The 20,856-nt window shown below is 44.6% G+C and overlaps 1 protein-coding gene across 1 annotated transcript in view; it reads right to left on the reverse strand.

The window, feature by feature from the left end:
• LOC146810311 (cilia- and flagella-associated protein 337-like) overlaps nucleotides 1-20,856 on the reverse strand; it is a 1,036,625-nt gene that overhangs the window by 591,827 nt on the left and 423,942 nt on the right. Inside the window, exon 4 of the mRNA XM_085614420.1 lies at nucleotides 4,152-4,298. Coding sequence (XP_085470546.1) covers nucleotides 4,152-4,298 — 147 coding nt within the window. The remainder of the gene's footprint in view (nucleotides 1-4,151; nucleotides 4,299-20,856) is intronic.

Below are 20,856 nucleotides of genomic sequence, written 5' to 3' on the forward strand. Positions count from 1 at the left end.
CATGTCTAATACAGAGATCTGCAGCCCAAGGTACTAGGTTTGTACTATTTTGAAACATGAAAAATAAATGTAATATGAAGGATGGAATTAGTTAAACATGGATTCCCTTCGGATTTTAATTGATGACAGCGTCCTTCCCAAGAAACAACAGTGGTAGTTTGGTGAGACCAGAAATCACTTTAGATTTGCAAAACTTTTTTTTCATCTCTCCAGGGTATGATATGTGCTGTTTCAATGTACATGCCCTATGCGGGTACACAAACCCTCACTCTCAGGAAAAAAACACAAACAGTTAATTGGTTTAAATTCTGGAAATCGGCAAGGCACAGCTAAATGCCTGAAGTTTTAAAATTATGACGCAGTCCTAATGCAAACAGTAAGAGTGATGTAACAAGCGTACAGAATGTAATAAACAAGCATAACGTGACACTATAGAACAAAGGCCTTGATAAAACAAGCAAAGATGGCCATAATGTGTGTCTGCTAGACCCTGAGGGGCAGTGATGTGGTGCCAGAATTAGGGGTGGCCGAAGAATTCTGCTCCGCCGAGGAGTTTTGCCCCCTCTGTGCAGAAAGCAGTGTTCCAAAAAACTCCACAAAGTAACGTACAGCAGAGTTTTTTCTCTCAAATGGTGCTCATGAGACTTCCTCCCGGCGAGATTTCTCAACACAGGAGATCTCAGCAGGTCACAACCGCTCGCATGGAGAAATCTGCCACCCGCGTGGAGGAATCTGCCGGTCGAGTAGAATGCCCACTCGAGCAGCAGAAAGCAGCAGCACCCTCTGGCGCAATGTGTGGTGCAATTCATGCTGATTTTAAAGCGAGGGACAAACTCTCGGCACAAAAATTCAGTGCGCGCAGCACAACTTAACACACTCCGTCACTGGTGGAGTTTTTCTGGCATTTCGCGGAGTATAACTCCTCAAACTCCACCCAGGCCTAGCCAGAATATCTTTCAAAATATTGAGAGAGCTAAACATCATGTCTTAGATCACATGAACAAAAATACCACCCCACTTGAGATAATGAAAGAAAATCTGCACCCAAAGGGGCAATATTTTTTAACTTGTACATTTTTAAACAATATTTCAGTATATGATATTCTGGGATGTAGATGGGGAAAGGCCATTTAGGTGGCCGTTGTTTTGAGCAAATCCTTTGCATATCTATAAGGGGACAGCCTGCACACTTTTTGATAAAGAGAAAAATGCCAAACACAACTGCATTCAGAAGTTTGCTACTGCTTGGTTGTTGGAACACGAATTTGAGGTAGATGTGGCCTCTGTGAGTGTAAGTCCACATTGAGTATAGAAATTACAAATGAAGGGTGTGTGATTGATATAGAGAGGTTACCTCCCATTGTCTCTCAAAAAATAGCACAGTGGTCTTCGCAAGAGTACATTCCCATTTCCGTCTCACACTTAATGAGCTCAGGTTGAACTTATTTTACACTACCCGCTTGCTGGAAAAATATCAAAAGGCAGTATGGTCACTAGATAATCAATTCCCTAAGTTCAACTATCTCCTTTGTGTGTGTGGTGGCCTGGCAGTAGAACTAAGCTTTACTGAGCCAACTAAAGCCAGAAACTCTTTAGTGAGCTAGTTTATGCTAAAGTTGGTGCACCCAGGCTAGGCTTGGTTAAGCTGCCTGATGCTCATCTTTTGACCAGTCTTTAAAACAAATTATCATTTGACCAGTTGTAGGCTTGCCTGATTACCTCTCAAGATTGCCAGAGGCATAGAAGAATTCAGATCTCTCAGTTCCTGCACTCCAAGAACAACATGGCAATTCTGTCGGGATGCTGTCCCCATCCTGTCTAAATGCTGAGGACCCAGCTGAAAAAATATGCCAGAATAGCTGATTCAAACCCTGAACCTACACTAGTTGTGAAATTTAACAGCATGGCTACCTGGCGTGGCATAGTAGCCAGAGGATTAAAGGCTAGGTCTGTGACTGCCTGAGGCGGGCTTCTGAGGCCATCGAAACCCGTTTTTATGGACAGCCTGGCTTTTAGCAGGATGTGCAAACTGGCAGTACCTGCTATTAGACATGTAGAACTGGGACTCCCTGCTACTGGACAAGTAGTTACTGATAATTTCTTTCATCAGGTAATTCTCAATACCTGTGTATTGTACTCTACTTAGAAACAAAATGTCTGCCAGTATATTTGAGCATAAAACATTATTGTGTTTATCGAACCTTTAATATGTAACTGAAACTTTAGAGGACACAGATTTTGCTGGACTGAAACTTTATTATATTTTTCCCTTTAACTAACTTATGTAACCTCTGGAATGGCCACCACTTCCAGTATCACATGCTCCAATACATAACTGCAAACCTGTTATGAGTATACCCATAACAGACTAATTTTCCATATGCAGGCTCCCCTTCATCATCACTCTAATAATATCAATAATAATGAGATCATCTGCATTGTCCAGCCCTGACCAGCAGGTGGCACAAGAGAGGGGCAACTAGACTGCACTAGTCTCTGCACTTCACTTTTCATGGCCTTGCACTGCCTCTCTAAAATGTTTTCATATATAATAAATAATCCTTTTCTGCTTTTGTTATATAACATGTTGACAATAGTGCTGGAGCTCGCATGAACTTAATGACTTGAGCCCCGCCAATGTTCTCACACTTCTACTTAATGGACATGTATGAACTGGCAATACCTCAAACTGTGCTCGTGAAATCTGTAAAAGATTACTAAGAATGTGGGGACTGACAATGTTTGTTACTGAGGGGGCCGAAACTGTCAGTACTCTGGTACTTGGCAGATGAAAATATCTGTATTACCAGGAGTAATATTGAGAGCACCTAATGGAAACTGTTAAATTATCTTTCAATCAAAGTCACATTTTAACCAATTTTACTGGCCATCTGTTATTTGCCATGCACGTTTCCCCAATCATTCCCCCCGTGCCAATGTCAGCTAGCCTCACTCACTAGTAGACAGTCTCACATGGTGGGTGGTTGTCTTTATCTACAATACCTTAATAGCTCATGTGTTAGTGCAAATCATACAGCCTAGCGCACACTTTAATGACGATTTCCACACCTCTGAAATGGATGATCTCGGAGAGGTTTACGGTTGCATTGACAGACTGGGGTGTGATTAGTGTGGCAACTGGTGTGTGGCTCATAGATTGTTCTAACGTTGATGCTGCTGCCTTGTCTCTTATTAAGATCAACAGATCTCAGGCTACTTTACATTGATACTTACCCAACAGACACTTCTCAATCATCAGTGATTCTTACTTAACACCCCCAGTTGAGCCTGCAGCATGACCCCTAGAGCCTGGCTTTCCTTGCCCGTTGCGTAAACTATGTTACCTAATCTCTCATTCTCTGAGCTTCAAGGCTGTACTGTCCAGTGTTGTGGACTGCCCATTTGTTTCGTAGCTTTCCCACATTTTTACATTTTCCATTGACTCATTGTGGCTCTACAGTTACTTTTTAATGTGTAGCATCTGTGTAGTGGGAGGCCCTTCTTCTCTTATTAACTCCACTACTGGTGGGACTGGAGGGCAGTGTTCAGAGGGTCACAACTGAGTACATTCCTCCACCTTTTGCTTTTTGTTTTGAAATTGCAACTTCCAAGGGTATAGGCAAACCAGTAACAGTAGTACAAGCCCAGAAACAGATGGGAAGACACTGGCTGAAGAGGCGTCAACCAGTGTTCCCCCTTGAATTTAATCACCGCTATATGGATGCCTGTTGGGAGATCTGTCCCCTTGGGAAATGCCTGCAGCTAGAGCCAGAGGACGGGCTAGGTATGCATTAGCATGAAAGGTGGACTATGATTGGGAAAGTTATAAGGAGTGAGGACGAGTGCCATGCCAAAGGAAAGAAACCTAGTTGCTAAATTTGTTAAGTCAGCAACTAAACAAAGGTTTCTTTAAATTAGCTGGTATCTTGCAAATTGATGGAAACAAGTGTGTTAAAAACAAGGCTGCTTATCTGATTTTTACTTCAGGGTATTTACAAAGCAGGCTCATTTGAAAAAAGTATTTTAGGATGTGAAAATTGGGCAAATGAGGTGATCATTTCCTGTGCCCTGATCTCCGTTGAAACCTATAATAAAGTAAAACTGTTGTCGCACATTTCATGTATATTATTTGAAGTTGTCAGTTTACTAACCTTATTCGGCAGGCAGAGCCTTATTGTAGGTTGTTGAACAAGGAATGTCTCCTTTTTGGTTTTCACATAGTCCTTCTCTTTGTACTGCAGCAGCATAAATGTACAAAACTCACTCCAGTCAACGAAGCCATCACAAGATGTGTCAACCTTAAAGCACCAGAAATAGAATACAGGTGAGCAGATTAATGGATATACAAAATGCTAGACCTGGTCCACCTCTACCCCATCAAAATCCCACCAACTCTAGGGATAGTCATAGCTGTTAAATAACACAGTTTTGGATTATCAGGTCATGATGTGCAGATACAGTTTTTTACTCCCATATCAGGACACAAAATACAGTAGTTGTCTTCTCCATTGGTTAACAAAATGTTTTTGCTTGACCACAAGGCTCTAGGAATGGAAGAGAGTTTCACTAGTTTACTGTGCTGATCCACAAATAACTCTATTAAGAGCAAACTCAGATGATTTAAGAAGAACTGAAGATGAGTAGTAGTACTGCAAAGTAGAAAACTCCAGCACAGGTAAAAACTAGTTCGGCAAGAATATTGATTTTCATACATAAAGGTTACAAGGGTCCTTGACTTCAGGAGTCCCTCACTCTTTCCCATCTTCCATTTCTGAGGTGAGTTTAGGGGTTAGTAAGTGCCAGAACTTCAAACAGGATTCTGTCACCCAAGCGGTCCTTCCAGATTTGTTCAAATTTAGTTCTCACACAGATTTCAGTCCATTTCAGTTTCTTCTGTGGGCCAATGGGCTTATCTACTTCAATAGCTGTCACCTCACTGGCATACACTTTCATTTTCCCTCGGAGAAAAGAAGAGCTCAGACAGGAGTATAACTATCAGGTCTACAGCTTCTCCTCCTTGGCACTGGTGCAGCCCCCTCCCTTTATTGTCCTTCAAAACCCCAACATTCTCCCCTTAATTACCAATGAAAAGAAAAGGTATAATCAGGAGGCTGCATGTCAGGTCCAGAGCTTCTTGTGAAGTGACATAGAACCCATCCTCAAATATTCTAGTACTGGTAAGTCCCATCACTTAACCTGTGGCTCACAGTGCGCCATGGGAGGTCCAACCCACTTTCTGTTTGTGACTTTCAGATTCGGTAGGGGAATATAGACCCACCTCCTAGAAAAATGGACTCCTTCCTAGGAGTGTTCTGAGAAGAATGGGGACCTCCACTGCATCCTTTTCAGTGTCCTTGGTAGAAATCACCATACCAATGACTTTGTGACAGTCAAGTAAGTATGCATACCGTTTTATTGGAGTGGGATGACTCCCAAAGCCCACATTTCAGTTATTGAAGTAGTGGTCCATATTGTTCCAACACTGATCAACATGGCTTCTCTCTTAAACATTATGCTAACAGTCAACGTGATCTTAGGTGAACAACAAAGACTTCATCTAGCAAGTTATTTCAGTGAAATGTGGAAGGAGTTGCACGGGCTGTATTTTATTATAAGCTTGTACAGACCAAAACAAATTCACTTATCTCCCACCTGTACTGTCAACTGCTGTCTCAATTATGTCATTTCCACATTCTCCAGTGCTTTAACCAATATTAGATACAGAAATGGAATTAGAAGAGAGTGACTGGTGTACAGTAAAGTATAGACATTTCCAAAAAAGAAGGTGCTTCTGAAAGGTCTTCATAACTGGGATAAAAATGTTTTCATGACAGCACCACATAAATTGTGCCAACCCGGGCCATAGGTTGACTTTTAGAGTATGAACACAAAATCAGCATATTGAGGTTGTTTCAGTTGAGGGGGTGGATCATTGAGATGAATCTATAAGTGTCATCTCTATGAGACCTGTAAGCAATCATTTCATTAAACCCCGATGTATCAACAGATGGGCTCAATGATTGAAATTAGTGATAGGAGTGCCAGAGACAAACGGTATATAAAACAACAAACTATTCTGTTGGAAAAGGCATGGAAGTAAAAATAAAATCAGAACAACATAATTCCCTCTTGGAGCACTGGAGGAAAATAACTCCTCAGCAGCTATCCTATTCCTCTATTCAGCTTTAAAGACTATTAATTTCTTCATATAGAGCAGCAACATACAATGCCCCTAACAATCAAGGTGACTGTAAGAAATTTGATTATTATTTGGGGGTTGGGGGTTGACTACCTACCTCAAAGAATAATCACAACTCTTGTCAGGGTGAACCCTCAAAAGTCACTAAGTTAACCTGAGCTCAACTACCTGGTTGCTATGGTGGAGACCAAACAGGCTTAGCTTGCAAAATAATTGTGAAGTACCCAAAAAATAATTAAGCCAAGATGCAAAACAATAAAAATTCACAAGCTGAATTAGAAAAATAGAGTAGAACTGAAAAACAAATTGACACCTAAATGACAACAGTCTAATAGGGAGAACCATAGATATGAATTTTCAATGGTTTAAGTAAAAATAGTGCCAAGAACCAGAAAGTTTCAATGATAGTGAATGGTCACAGTGGATCCGGACTGAGGCACAATTTGACACTGACCGCGATGGAGCGTGGGTCGGATACACTGATCATGTTGGTCCTAGTCAAGGATTTTCCCTTCTGACTTTAGTCCTGTAAGTCCAATTTACCACAGGGAAGGCACATAGAGCCTCACAGAAAGTCAGGCAGAGGCCAAACAGGAGGATCCAGTTTCTACTGGTCAGCTGGTCAGTTTTAGGAAAAAGCCTAATGTAGCTTGTTGTATCCCTGCAGCTTTAATTGGAGATCATCCTACTGACCATTGGAGGCTACGTATTTGCCCTGGGTGCAAGAGAGAGCAGGTTGAGCAGATTCAGTCCTTCCAGTGCTCTTCACAGGTCGCAGACAGCAAGTTTTAGTCCTCTTCTGATCTTCGTAAGGTCCAGGAGTGTTGTGAAGTGGGTGCTTAGAGATGACATAAGCTAATGGGTGGGAATGACTCCTGGGCACACCCTCATCAGTGGGGGAAACGTTTTCAGGGCCAACCTCACTCACTTTGGGCATTATCAAGATGGTGGAAGTCTTTGGCCTCACTAACCTTTAGCTTTGAGTGGCGGGTTGAATGTAGGCAGTGTACTATGGTAATCTTAGTGTCCTCCAACCTCTAAAACTAAAATACAGTTTTGGACAGTCACTGTACACATGATAAACCCAGAGCAAGAAGTCTGGTAGAACAGGGTTTCCAGTCACCAGAATGTGAATACACAAGAATTGTTTCTGCGTCTTATTTTTGTCTTTAGAAGTGTGCCCTAAGTATTTTATGTGAAGCAATAGTGGACCTGTCAGGCGGGAGACACTGCAATGTCAAAAAGGATGCTCATAGCTCAGCCCTGCATATTCTGGTAGATTCAGAGGGTTAATATGTGCCCATTCAGGTCAGTCTCTTGTTTGCTTCAGGGAGGCATTTCACACTCATCCACACCTATTTGAATGCTAACTACTGGCTCCCAGAAGTGGGGTAGAAAATGTAAATGGGCCTCTAGAGGCTTTAGGAAGTTACAACACAACCTTCTAAATGTTCTTTTTCCTTAATATTTATCAAAAATCTAACTCCACCATTTGAATTGGATTTTATGAATTATTATAAATAGTCAGTTATTTTTCTTGCTGTTTTCTTACTGGAAATGCAGGGCCACTGAATTATGCAACAGGGGATGAACTAATCATGCAGCAGGGTTCAGTAAATTGTGTGGCAAGAAAGGGCAAATTATGCTGCATAATGGAGCATATTTTGTTATAATATTACTTCAATGTTTGATAATTTTTACACTTTCTGGACATCGGTTTTACATCCTTAGTACTGGTTTAACAACCAACGATAGCAATAAGCAACAGAAAGGTGAACAGTCAAGCTTTGCTCAGGGCCTTCTACTGCGCGGCAACACATGTCGCTGTGTTTTTATTAACTTATGAACCGTTTGAGCTAGAAACAAATTTTGTATTGTTAAACTCTGCAGATTATGCAGCAGATGACTGATTATGCGCAAATGTGGCAAATATATAATTATGAAATAAATGCTGTAGACGCACAATCACATAATTCCAGTGGCCCTGCCACTCGAATTATGCAATTGCATAAATGTAATGAAAGAAGGTAATCCAGTATTTCCTTAGGAAACAGCCACCCTTAATACAGTGAAAAAAAGCCTCTGAGGCTTTTTTTCACTGTAAGGACATGTTAAACGTTGCATCCCTACAATTCCAATTTTTACATACCATGCACCCTGCCCTGTGGGCAATATGGCCCACACAGGAGTGACTTATAAATATTTAAAAGGATGAATTTGACTTACCAAAAGTTGTTATTTTGAAAGGTTGATCTTGCTGTGTAAAACTGCAACAGTCAGGCTTCAGATGGTAGGCATACAGTCATGTTTGCACTATTACTGTATTGGATGGCAAAATGAGTGCTGCAGTCATCCAATGATATTTAACTTACAAGCCCTGAGTACACTTTGCACCATATACTAGGAGCTTACAGGTAAGTGAAACATGCCAATACAGGATATACCAGTTTTACCATGTTGAAAGGATGAGGGCAAAATCTTTTTACCACTACTAGACTCTAATTTGAAATCTGCAACATGTTGGTGATTAAGAAGCTAGTTTGTAACACAATATTGCTTAGGTAGGTTAAGAACTGTTCTAGTTATGCATTCTGTAAACTCTTTTTTTTATATTGACATTACAAGTTCCAGACAATAAAGCTTTCCTGTAATCTAATGTTGTACCAATAATTGTTCTTGCCACAGTGGGTCTGCCTGTCTCTGAGAGGGTATATCTACTTTGCTCAACCTCTTCAGAAAAAAATGCAGTTCTACTGAACACTTTTCATGTTCAGTAATCCATGCCAACGAACAAGAACTCTATTTCAGCTGCCTTGAGGCTAAGCAAACTGTAATCATGCAGGTTTCAATGTGTCAGAAATCCCAGAAACATTCTTTTGATTTGAAATTGAATCTTGAGACAAATTTAATACAATTTATATATCTTCCACATCATATTAAAACCTAACACTAGGTTTAATAAGTGTTGACGAGAAGGTTGTACATGAAGAATGAAAATCTAGAGAGACAGACTAGATGCCTGTGTAACTTCGTTCTCAACTATGATCACCTGTGACCTCTCTGAATGAACTACCATTCTAGCTTTCCTTTTACAGAGAAAACCCAACAAATTGAAAAGCAAGGAAGGCAAAATAGATGCCTGTGTAAACAAATGTTCAACTCTGATCACCTCTGAGTGCTCTGAACCAACATTTAACTCTAGCTTTCATTTTACAGAGAAATCACTTCAATCAGTTAGAAGAGACCTGTTATGTTATGTTATGTTATTTAGGATTTCTATAGCGCACGGCTACTCCATTGGAGTGTCCCGGCGCTTTTTATTGGCAGCTTGAAAACATAGAACCATAACACAGAAAGACAAAAGAAAGACAGCAAAACTGAGGAAGAAAGCATGCTAAGAGGCAAAGAGCCAAGTTTTAAGGCCCTTCCTAAAGGTCAGCAAATTAGACGTGCTACGTACAGACAATGGCAAAGCATTCCACAGCTGCGATGCCTTCAGCTTGAAGGAGCGACCCCCTACGCGGGCCCTCTTTACTCGAGGGACCACCGCAAGGAAGAGAGATTCGGATCGCAAAGATCGAGCCAGGCGATAAAAAGTAAGCCTCCTTTGCAGATATTTTGCGCTCGAGGCATAGAGAGCCTTATGAGCCAGCGTCAACGCCTTGAAGACTATCCGCTTCCGGATAGGCAGCCAGTGCAGCGACTGCAGAAGGCCAGACACTCTGGCTCGCCTATGAAGGCCGAAGATAGCCCGAGCAGCCGAGTTCTGGACCACCTGAAGGCGCTGTAACAGATACTCCGGAAGACCCAGATATAGGGCATTAGAATAGTCCAATCTGGAGCCAATTAAGGCCTGCACAGTGATCCTCCTGTGCTCTTCTGAAAGCAAAGGAAAAAACTTCCGGAGCATCTTCAGGAGGCCAAAACATGTGCCCGTAAGACCGAGGATCTGAGATCTCAGCGTCAGACCATTGTCGATCTTAATTCCCAAATTTTTTGCCTGCTGGGAGGAATGTGCAGGAGGAAACATATTAGTCGGCCACCATTCCTGCCAATCTGGATCAGAGGTACACTTAAAAAAGAGTACCTCAGACTTATCTGAGTTGCATTTGAGGCTGTTCAGCCGAAACCATTTGAAAACAGCCCCAAGGCACTCACGAATACTCTCTCCGTCAAACTCCTCACCTTTCCCACACGTAAAGAGGAGCTGAGTATCATCGGCATAGGATACGATCTGGGCCCCCAAGGACTCCGCCAGAGTGGCCAATGGAGTCATAAAGATGTTAAAAAGAGTCGGACTCAACACAGAGCCCTGAGGGACTCCGACATCTCAAAGGCGGCATCACGGCAGAGCTTGGGGAGACCCAGACCGTTTGTCGACGGTCCGCTAAGAATGATCTAAACCAGCTGAGCACCGTCCCCCTCAGACCGATCTCATAAAGTCTGACGAGGAGACCCTCGTGGGGGACGGTGTCAAAGGCCGCCAACAAATCAAGCATGACAAGCATAGCTTTACCTCCTGAATCCAGTGCCTCCTTAATGGCTTCAGACACCTCCAAAAGCGCCGTCTCGGTGCTTAAATTGGGGCGGAAGCCAGATTGAGTAGGATGAAGCAGATCTTTGGTTTCCAAAAATCCAGAGAGCACGGTGTGCACGTGCTTCTCCACAATTTTAGCCAGCGCAGGAAGAAGAGAGATTGGCCTATAATTGGCCAACGCCTCAGGGTCTAGGCCAGGCTTCTAGAGGAGGGGGATCACCATCGCTTGCTTCCAAGCCTGCGGGACCACCCCCTCACACAAAGAGAGATTCAAGAGTGGATTTGCCAAGGGATTTACAACCGCCGCCATCTTCGCCAAAAATTTGGCAGGGCATGGGTCAAGAGGCGACCCAGATTTAAGATTAACCATCAATGCCAATGACGATGCAGCTGAAATAGGTGGAAAATCGGCCAAGATGAACTCCTCAGGAGCCGATGGAACTGGCTCATCCGCAAAGCTGAGGCACGCTTCCACCATCCTTGAGGGAAAGGAGTCCTGAATCAACTTTATCTTAGCTGTAAAGAAGTTGGCAAGAGCAGAAACCCACGACTCAGTGGGTGCGGCCTGGGTTACATTAGACCGTGGAGTCGTGAACTCCCTCACAATGGTGAAAATCTCCTTGCAGGAATTGGAGGCAGCCTCTATTCTCCTCGCAAAATAACCCTTTTTCTCAAGGAGGATATCACGATGGTATGTTTTAATCGTGGTCCTATACAGCAGCCTGGCCGCCGGGTCATAATGTGAGCGCCACGCCCTCTCAGCCACCTTGCACTGCCGGCGAGAAGCTGACAGTGCTTCCGTAAACCAAGGGGCAGAAACCCGCTTTGATGTTGCTCGGGGTGTCCTCACAGGGGCGAGATCATCTAGCCTGTCCATCAACCACGCCTGCAGAGACTCGAGGTCCCGTTCCAAATCGCCCGAACAGTGGCAAGGATGATCAAGAGAAGCCTGAGCTAGCATCTCTGGGGTCACCCGATGGAATGCCCTCACTCCTAGTCCCTGCTGTCTAAAAACGGTACTAGAGGGTTTCTCCAAGCCTGGCACATAAAATTTGGCCAATTTATGATCAGACCAAAGCACCGGTAAAAGTTCTAACCCCTCTAAGGGGAGCGTCGAGAAAACCTGATCCAGGGTATGGCCCCTATTGTGTGTTGGACCGGAGAGGTGAGGGACAAGGCCTAGAGGGGCCGTAATATCGATCAATTTAATCACCTCAGGGTCCTCTCCCTCATCCATATGAAAGTTAAAATCTCCAGCCAACACACAATGCTCCGCTCTTAAGGCCAGCAACGAGATAGCTGACTGCAGCTCCTCGAAGAAGGAGCCAGCCGGTCCAGGGGGTCTATAAACCAACAGCCCTTTAAGAGCTTGGTGGGCGGTCAGTACGATAGAAAAGGCGAGGGATTCCGAGCCTGTGATAGCATCCATAGGGATAATGGAACAGGCGGCAAGTTTATTCACTACAAGTGCCACACCACCACCCCTCCCCTCCAGCCTATCTTGCCTAAAAATATTATAATCAGGAGGAATTGCTATGGCGATATCAGGATTGGACAAATCCCCAAGCCATGTCTCTGTCAACATCAGGCAAAGAGGTTGTTCCGTAACAATGAGATCAAAGATCTCCTGAGCATGTCTGGGCACAGATCTGGTATTTAAAAGCATGCAAATATGCTTCACATTGCCCGCTCCCGTATTCAGTTGGATAGTCGGGACAGTACCTGGTGTCCAGCCACAGGCCGGGCAGCGCCTCTTACCCCTGAAACGGCCAGGAAAGACTGTATGGCAAGCGCCCGAGACCTTTTGCGAGGAGCGCAGCTCCTGCGGCGAGTAACATACCATCCTATCAGCACCACTCCTAATCCTACAGAGCTAACCCCACCCGCCGCTCCGACGCCTCCAAGACGCTGACGGGCGCAGACGGGCAGGACTCTGGCAAGACTCAGGCACAGCGAGGGCGCACCCGCTGCGCGATCCGGCTGTGCGCAGAGGACTGGTTTAAGTAGGGCCGCCAGGTGAGGTGAGAACCGCCCCACTAGGACACTCAATATGGCGCTGGGAAAGCGTCACTACCGCTCCCAAGATGGCACCCAAACAAAGATCGAGACTAAGCTCCTAAACCCTCAGAACCGGACCCGCTAAGCAGCGGTGAGCAGACCAATTATATGCAGGTAAGGGGACAGCTACCCCACTAAAAACAGGGCAAATAGAAAGAAAATAAAAAAACATAAAAAACGGGTACTTTAAAAACAAGCGCGCTTCAAACACAGCGCTAAATGCACTGCCAAGCTGCCAAGCAGGACGAATGGAACCTGGTAGGGCAGAACAGCAAAACGGACCGCCTTAAGTAGGGCCGCCAGGTGAAGTGAGAACCGCCCCACTAGGACACTCAATATGGCGCTGGGAAAGCGTCACTACCCCTCCCAAGATGGCGCCCAAACAAAGATCGAGACTAAGCTCCTAAACCCTCAGAACCGGACCCGCTAAGCAGCGGTGAGCAGACCAATTATATGCAGGTAAGGGGACAGCTACCCCACTAAAAACAGGGCAAATAGAAAGAAAATAAAAAAAAATAAAAACGGGTACTTTAAAAACAAGCGCGCTTCAAACACAGCGCTAAATGCACTGCCAAGCTGCCAAGCAGGACGAATGGAACCTGGTAGGGCAGAACAGCAAAACGGACCGCCTTAAGTAGGGCCGCCAGGTGAGGTGTAACATTGCAACCAGAATTCTAACATTATTCAATAGTATACTCTCGTGAGAAAGCAAACTATCACTGCTTCTTTAAAGTTTTTTGATATGGAATCACCATTTTTTTAATCAAATTATAACATTTAGTAAGAAAGGGCAGAAACAGAGGTTCAAAGGTCTTAAAAACTTCAACAGGGATGCCGCAGTTTCCTGCAGATTTTGCATTAGCCATATTTTTTAGTATATTACTAACTTCAAATTGTGAAATAGGCTTATCAAGGGAGTCAGTCATGCTCTCTGAAATAGAGGGCAATTGTAGAGATTCAAAATATTGTATGAGCGATGCTAGGCTTATAGCCTGCCCTTCCTCACGGATAGTTTGAAAATGTAGCAGAAAAACCTTGGCAATTTTATTCTTTGAATCTTCTACTATGCCCGTTTCCGGATCCCTGATCTGAGTGACTACATTTTGACTATTATGGATTTTAGTAGCCAGGGCCAAATATTGTCCTATATATTGGCTTACCTCACAGAGTTTTATTTAAAGCCTTGCTCTCCTTGATTACCTGTAGATTAAAAAATTGTCACAAATTGTCTTTGGCTGCCACTAGATCTTGGAGAGAGGCAGTTTTTTGGGAATCCGACCTGGCCTTATTTAACCTAACACTTGCTCTTTTAACTGCTGACTGTAACGAGAGCACCACTTGGGTTCGTAGTTTACTCGGTTCACTCTCATAGGCTATTACCTGGCCTTTAAAGGCAGCTTTAAAAGCCTCCCACACAGAAAACACAGGGGCAGAATTCTCGTTAATTTCAAAGAAGTTTTTTATGAAAAGCTGCGTCCCAGCAATCCAATCACATCTTCAAGAAGGGATTTATCGAAATGCCAATGCTTGCTACTTCTAGACTGAGCTTCATTCAATTAAACTATCGTAGAAATAGCTGAATGATCGGAAAAGGAATTAGAAATTATGTCAGACTCCCCTCTAAGTAGCAAGTTGATGATTAAAAAAAAATCTATTCAAGAGGCAGTCTTGTACTTGGAGGAATGACAAGTATAGTGAGACTGCCCTGGATGGCCTTGACACCAGGGATCAAGAAGGGCAAAATTCTATTTCATCCTATTAATCAACTTAGTTGATTTGGGCTTTAATTGCTTCTTAGTTGTATTTGAAGTATTAAGCCGAATATCCTGAATGCAGTTGAAGCCCCCCCCCCAATTATAGATCCATCAGAAGCAGCTAATAACTCATAGATTTGGAGCAAAGCTGAATTGTCATCAAATATAGGGCTATAATAATTCAAAAGATTGAGCAATACACCTCTAAGCTTGATTTTTAAAAAGATCCATCAGCCTTGAACATGATTAACTTTTAGTACTTCACAAGTACAATTATTAGAAAATATAATAGCGACCCCACAAACAGAGGCAAAATAAGCTTGGTTATACCCCTTAGGAAGAATCATTTTGGGTGAGTTTGACTTAAAATGAGTTTCCTGAATGAACAAAACCTGGGGGGAGAAATGCAGCAAACAAGTGAACATAGAGCTTGCTTTTTTACAATTCAATAATCCATTCGCATTACACTACATTATTTGGATACTATCCATTTCCAACATCACAGGGATTCTATTGGGACCCAGGGTTTGTGGATTTCCCTGGAGGGGACCTAGAAATTAGCTAAAATACAGCTAAATTTTGTTTTTTTGCGAAAAAATTGGAAAAAAGAGCTACAGATTAAAGCGTCTGTTTTTTTCCCTGCAAATGGTATCAGAAAAGGGGTTGAGTGCTGAAATCACCATCTTCCCAGCTTTCAGGGACAAGCAGACTTTTGTCACAAAACCAAAAATGTTTTACACAGTTTTGGCATTTTTCTGCAACATAGCCTATTTTTGCTATTTTATGTGCTTTCAACCTACTTCCAGTTAATGCTAGAAATGGGTATGAAAGCAATAATGGATCCCGGAAAGCTAAAAATGTTAGAGAAGTAGACAAAATTCTAAATTCAGCAAGGAGTCATTTGTGTAGATCCTTTAAGGTTTCTCCATAGAAACTAACAGTTAAATACAGGAAAAATTTAAAATTAGTTGAAAAAACAGCCATTTGTGTCAATGTTTTCACCTGTAACTTCTTCTAATTATGACAGCTGTTTGAAAGCAATATACCGTTACATTTACTGGACCTTTCTGGTTGTGGGGATATATAGGACTTGTAGGTTGACCAAGAACACGATGAACCCAGAGCCAACAACTGAGCAGTGTCTTGCAAGGGTTTTTTATTAGGTACTGGGTATATAGCAATTATTTTGGGAACATGTATACATGGAAAAATTGGTATGAAAGACACCTATGTATTTCTGAAATGTGAACAAAATATAGAGTTTAGAAACAGTAGATATTTGCACATTTCTGAAACTGGGAGTACCCATACTAGCATAAGAATTATAGGTCATTTTTCAAAATGACTTATTTTTTACACATTGTCTTTCATTTGGAAGGCAGAAATGCATCTGAAGTCAATAGGTAATGACAGTTGCTCTACAATTCTGTAATACCCTAAGTCTCCCAATAAAAAGGGTACCTCACTTGTCTTGGTAGGCCTAGTGACCACGACAGGAAATGTCTCAAAACTCAACGTGGACACACCACATTTTCACAATGAAAAATGACCCTTTTTTTGCAAAGTGCCTAGCTGTAGTTTTTGAACGCTAGCTCTGCCTGCACCTAGGGAAACCTAGCAAACCTATACATTTTTGAAAACTAGACACCCAGAGAAATCCAGGATGGGTTGACTTCACTGGCTCTCACCAGGTTCTGCTACCCAGAATCCCTAGCAAACCTTTAAAATTGTCAAAAAAAACCACATTTTCTATGGTGGAAAGTTCTGGAATCTGCGTAGATCCACAAAATTCCACCCACCCCGCATTTCCCAAAGTCTTCCAAAAAAAATGGTACCTAACACGTGTGGGTAGGCGTAGTGCCCGCGACAGGAAACAGCCCAAAACGCAAGGTGGACACACCATTTTCACTGTGAAAAATGACCCTTTTTTTACAAAGTGCCTAGCTGTAGTTTTTGAACCCTAGCTCTGCCAGCACCTAGGGAAACCTAGCAAACCTATACATTTTTGAAAACTAAACACCTGGGGGATGCCAGGGAGGTATGGCTTGCGTGGATCTCCCAATGTTTTCTTACCCAGAATCCCCTGCAAACCTCACATTTAGCTGAAAAAATCACTTTTTCCACACATTTTTGTGTGGGAAAGTTGTGGCGTCACCAGGCTGACACAAATTCCCTACCACCCAGCGTTCCCCCAGGTCTCCCGATAAAAATGGTGCCTCACTCGTGTGGGAGGCCCAAGTACCCGCAACAGGCAATGTCGCCTCAATATGTTTTGGGTCGCGGGTACTTGTGCCTCCCACACAAGTGAGGTACCATTTTTCTCAGTAGACTTTGGGAAATGCGGGGTGAGTAGAATTTTGTGGATCCACACAGATTCCAGAACTTTCCACCACAAAAATGTGAGGAAAATGTGTTTTTTATACACATTTTGAGGTTTGCAAGGGATTCTGGGTAACAGAACCTGGGGAGAGCCAGACATGTCACCCTATCCTGGATTCCCCTGGGTGTCTAGTTTAAAAAAAAATCTATAGGTTTGCTGGGATACCCTAGGTGCCGGCAGAGCTAGGGTTCAAAATCTACAGCTAGGCACTCTGCAAAAAAAGGGTCAGTTTTCACTGAGAAAATGTGGTGTGTCCACATTGCGTTTTGGGCTGTTTCCTGTCACGGGCACTAGGCCTACCCAAACAAGTGAGGTACCAATTTTATCGGAAGACTTTGGGAAATGCGGAGTGTGTGGAATTTTGTGGATCCACACAGATTCCAGAAGTTTCCACAACAAAAATGTGAGGAAAATGTGGCTTTTTAGACAAAGTTTGAGGTTTGCAAGGGATTCTGGGGAACAGAAGCTGGTGAGAGGCACACAAGTAATCCCATCCTGGATTCCCCTTGGTGTCTAGTTTTCAACAATGTACAGGTTTGCTAGGTTTCCCTATTTTCCGGCTGCGCTAGGGCCTAAAATCCATAGGTAGGCACATCCTGAAGAAAATTCAGTGCCTAGTGGGCTTTCTGCCGCCCTGGGGAGGGGTGAAATCAAGGGCTATTGCCCCGATATGCCCCCAAGGGGAGAGAAAGACTGTGTCTATTCTTTTGGGGGGTGGGGGCATTGGGATGCCCATTCTGGGAAGCCCCCATCCCTACTAATAGAAAAGCCAGCATAATCACTGATGCCTAGTGGACTTTCTGGCCCCCCCAGGGGGAAGATCAGGGGCTACTACCCCCATCTGCCTCCTGGGGGGGCGGAAAGGCTGTGGCATCTTTTTTGGGGGGTGGAGGGATTGGCAGGTCCATTCTGGGCAACCCCCACCCCGAACTTTGAGGAAAAAAATCTATTGTGCCTAGTGGGCTTTCTGTCCCACCCAGGGGGGGCAGATAAGGGGCTATTGCCCCATGTGCTTCCCAGGGGGGGCAGAAAGACTATAATTTTTTAGGGGGGTGGGGGCCTGACATGCCCATTCTGGGCAACCCACACCCCTACCTATATAAAAAAAAATACCTGACGCTTAATGGGCTTTCTGGCCCCCCCGGGGGCAGATCAGGGGCTATTGCCCGATCTTCCTCCTGGAGGGGCAGCAAGTCTTTAGTTTTCTTTGGGTGGGTTATGGTGGGGGAATTTGCATGCCCATTCTGTGCAGCCCCCACCCTGGGCCTATAAAAAGAGAATCCCTGGTGTCTAGGGTGCTTTCTGCCCACATGGGGGCAGATTGGGGGATACTGCCCCCATCTTTCTCCCAGTGGGGCAGAAAGACTGGACTTTTGTGGGGGGAGGGGTGGGGGCATTGGCATGCCCATCTTTGGCAGCCCCCACCCCTAAATTAATCGTAAAAAAAACCCTTGTGTCTAGTGGGCTTTCTGCCCCCCTGGGGTGGGCAGATTGGGGGCTACTGCCTCATCTGCACCCGGGGGTGCAGAAAGACTGTTATTGTGCAGGGGGGATTGGGGGCTTTGGCGTGCCCATAATGGGCAGCCCCACTCTTAATTTACATAATAAAAAATCCCTCGTTTCTAGTGGGCTTTCTCCTCCCCCGGGGGGACAGAAAGACTGCAGTTTTGTGGGGGTAGGGGTGGGGGCATTGGCATGCCCATATTGAGCAGCCCCCACCCCTAATTATAATTTTAAAAAAAATCCTTGGTATCTAGTGGGCTTCCTGCCCCCGGGGTCAGATTGGGGGCTACTGCCCCCATCTGCCCCCCCCAGGGGGCAGAAAGACTGTTTATATGGCCAGGGGTGGGGGCATTGGCATGCCCATATTGGGCAGCCCCCAACCCTAAATAAAATGTAAACAAAAATCCCTGGTATCTAGTGGGCTTTCTGCCCCCTTGGGGGGGCAGATTGGGGGCTACTACCCCATCTGCCCCCATGGAGGGGCAGAAAGACTAAATGTGCCAAAAATATTATGGGGGAGCAAAGATCCTTGCCCAAGGGGCCGCTCCACCCTCCCTGGTGCCTAGTGGGTGGATCTCTGCTTGGGGATCGTCCTCCTGGGGTACAATTGAAAAGGGGAGATTCTCCCCTTTCCAACGATACCTCTCCTGACTTTCTACGTGCCCAGGGGGTTGAGATAGCCCCCTGAGCAAGTAGAAAGTGAAACTGAAATGAGCCTCTTGGCTCATTTCAGTTTCATTTTCATTACAATGACGTCATCGTGCCATGCGCGCGGTACGCATTGCAATGAAAATGTAAATTGGCATCAGGAGGTTGAAAAAGCTCTTCCTCCACCTCCCGAGGCCAATAAAAAAAAAGGGAAATCCCTCTGCTGTCTGCAGCAGAGGGATTTAGTGCCCCTGTTCTCATGACGGAATGGTTCTGTCATGAACACAGGAGCACCTGTACTCATGACGGAACCATTCCGTCATGAGCACCGAAGGGGTTAAGGAAGGTTTATACGTTTGATTCGAAAAGCAGGTAGCCAATCAACTGTTGACATTGTGAGAGTAAAGAAATGTCAGTCAGCATAAAAGAGCCTTTTTAGAATTAAGAATAGGGTTGTAACAAGTAGAGCAGAGGCCGCCACTGAAGGGGGCCTAAAGGGCTGGCGCCATAACCTACGCTGAGCCCCCCCCTCCCACCCCCGGACTAAACCAGTTTTTCGAACCCCAGAGCAGGGAGCTCCAGCTCCCCCCCCCCCGCTGCTGCCGCCACATAGTCGCCAGCCCCCCCGGCCAATGGGGGCGGAGGCATTATACAAACCCCCCAATGGGGGGGGACCAAGCAAAGGCGCTACAGAACCTGGGGGGGGTATAAGCACTGCTCCCTCTGGGATACTCCTATCTGTTGGGGAGCGGGGGAGCAGTACCGAAAATCATTGTCCCACCCACCCACACCGAAGAGATAGCTATGTCTCAGTCAGGAGGAACAAGCAAGACGATGATGAAAAAACTACAGGAATAATGGTTGGTACGGAGGCACACCGGAGGGCGGTGCGCCGGAATAGGACCACTTACCTTGGGATGCCTTACGGCTGGGTGAGTTGGCCTATGGCCGGTGGCTAGGACCACTCACTCTGGGATGCCTTACGGCTGGGTGAGTTGGCCTACCACAAGGGGGTAGCTATCGGAGACGGCGCTCGCTGCCCAGCCCCCGCCGGATGGCAGGGCACAACAAGAATCGGCAAGGTAGCGAGTTGTGGCATAACTCTGGGACAAAAGCTACACCCCTGGAAGGGCAAATCCAACCGAACGAAGCAACGACCCCGTAGGGCCAAGAGACAATACAAGCCTGCAAATGACCTGTGTAACGAACCGTCAGTCTAATATGCAATGTGTCCAATGTACATATGATTTTTGCAAACACAATGTATAACGAGATGCAAACAAAGCAAGATACAAGATGACAGCTCAGCAATAATGATTTATGGCAGGATGTACAACAGTAGGGATATGTATATACGGGTATGCATAATAAACTGCGGCCAACAATGACCACCACAAGAGCAAGTCTACGTTGGCTTATTTATGATAAGGAATACAAGTATGGAAAACCGGGAGTGTGGCAAATGCGGGGGTTATAACATAATTCAATAGTTCACATTTCTTAGAACGATCTACACGTGTAAGAAAGAGAGCAGGTTGACATTTTATTACTTCTAGCATTTACAACGGTAAAAGGTTGAAAGTGAGTAGAAGAAAGGTCGCTCAGCATAGGAGAGCCACGTTGGAAACAGGGATATAATGGGGTAGTGACACGCCCACATGAGTAGTGTTGTATGCAGTAGCGTAGACATACTATGTCCTGGTGAAATGATGCATAAGAATGGACCATGAGTGCTAGTCCCTCAAAAAGTAATATAATTCATGGTCTGTATTCATAC

Source organism: Triturus cristatus, chromosome 7 (genome assembly GCF_964204655.1).
Source record: "Triturus cristatus chromosome 7, aTriCri1.1, whole genome shotgun sequence".
Taxonomy (NCBI): domain Eukaryota; kingdom Metazoa; phylum Chordata; class Amphibia; order Caudata; family Salamandridae; genus Triturus; species Triturus cristatus.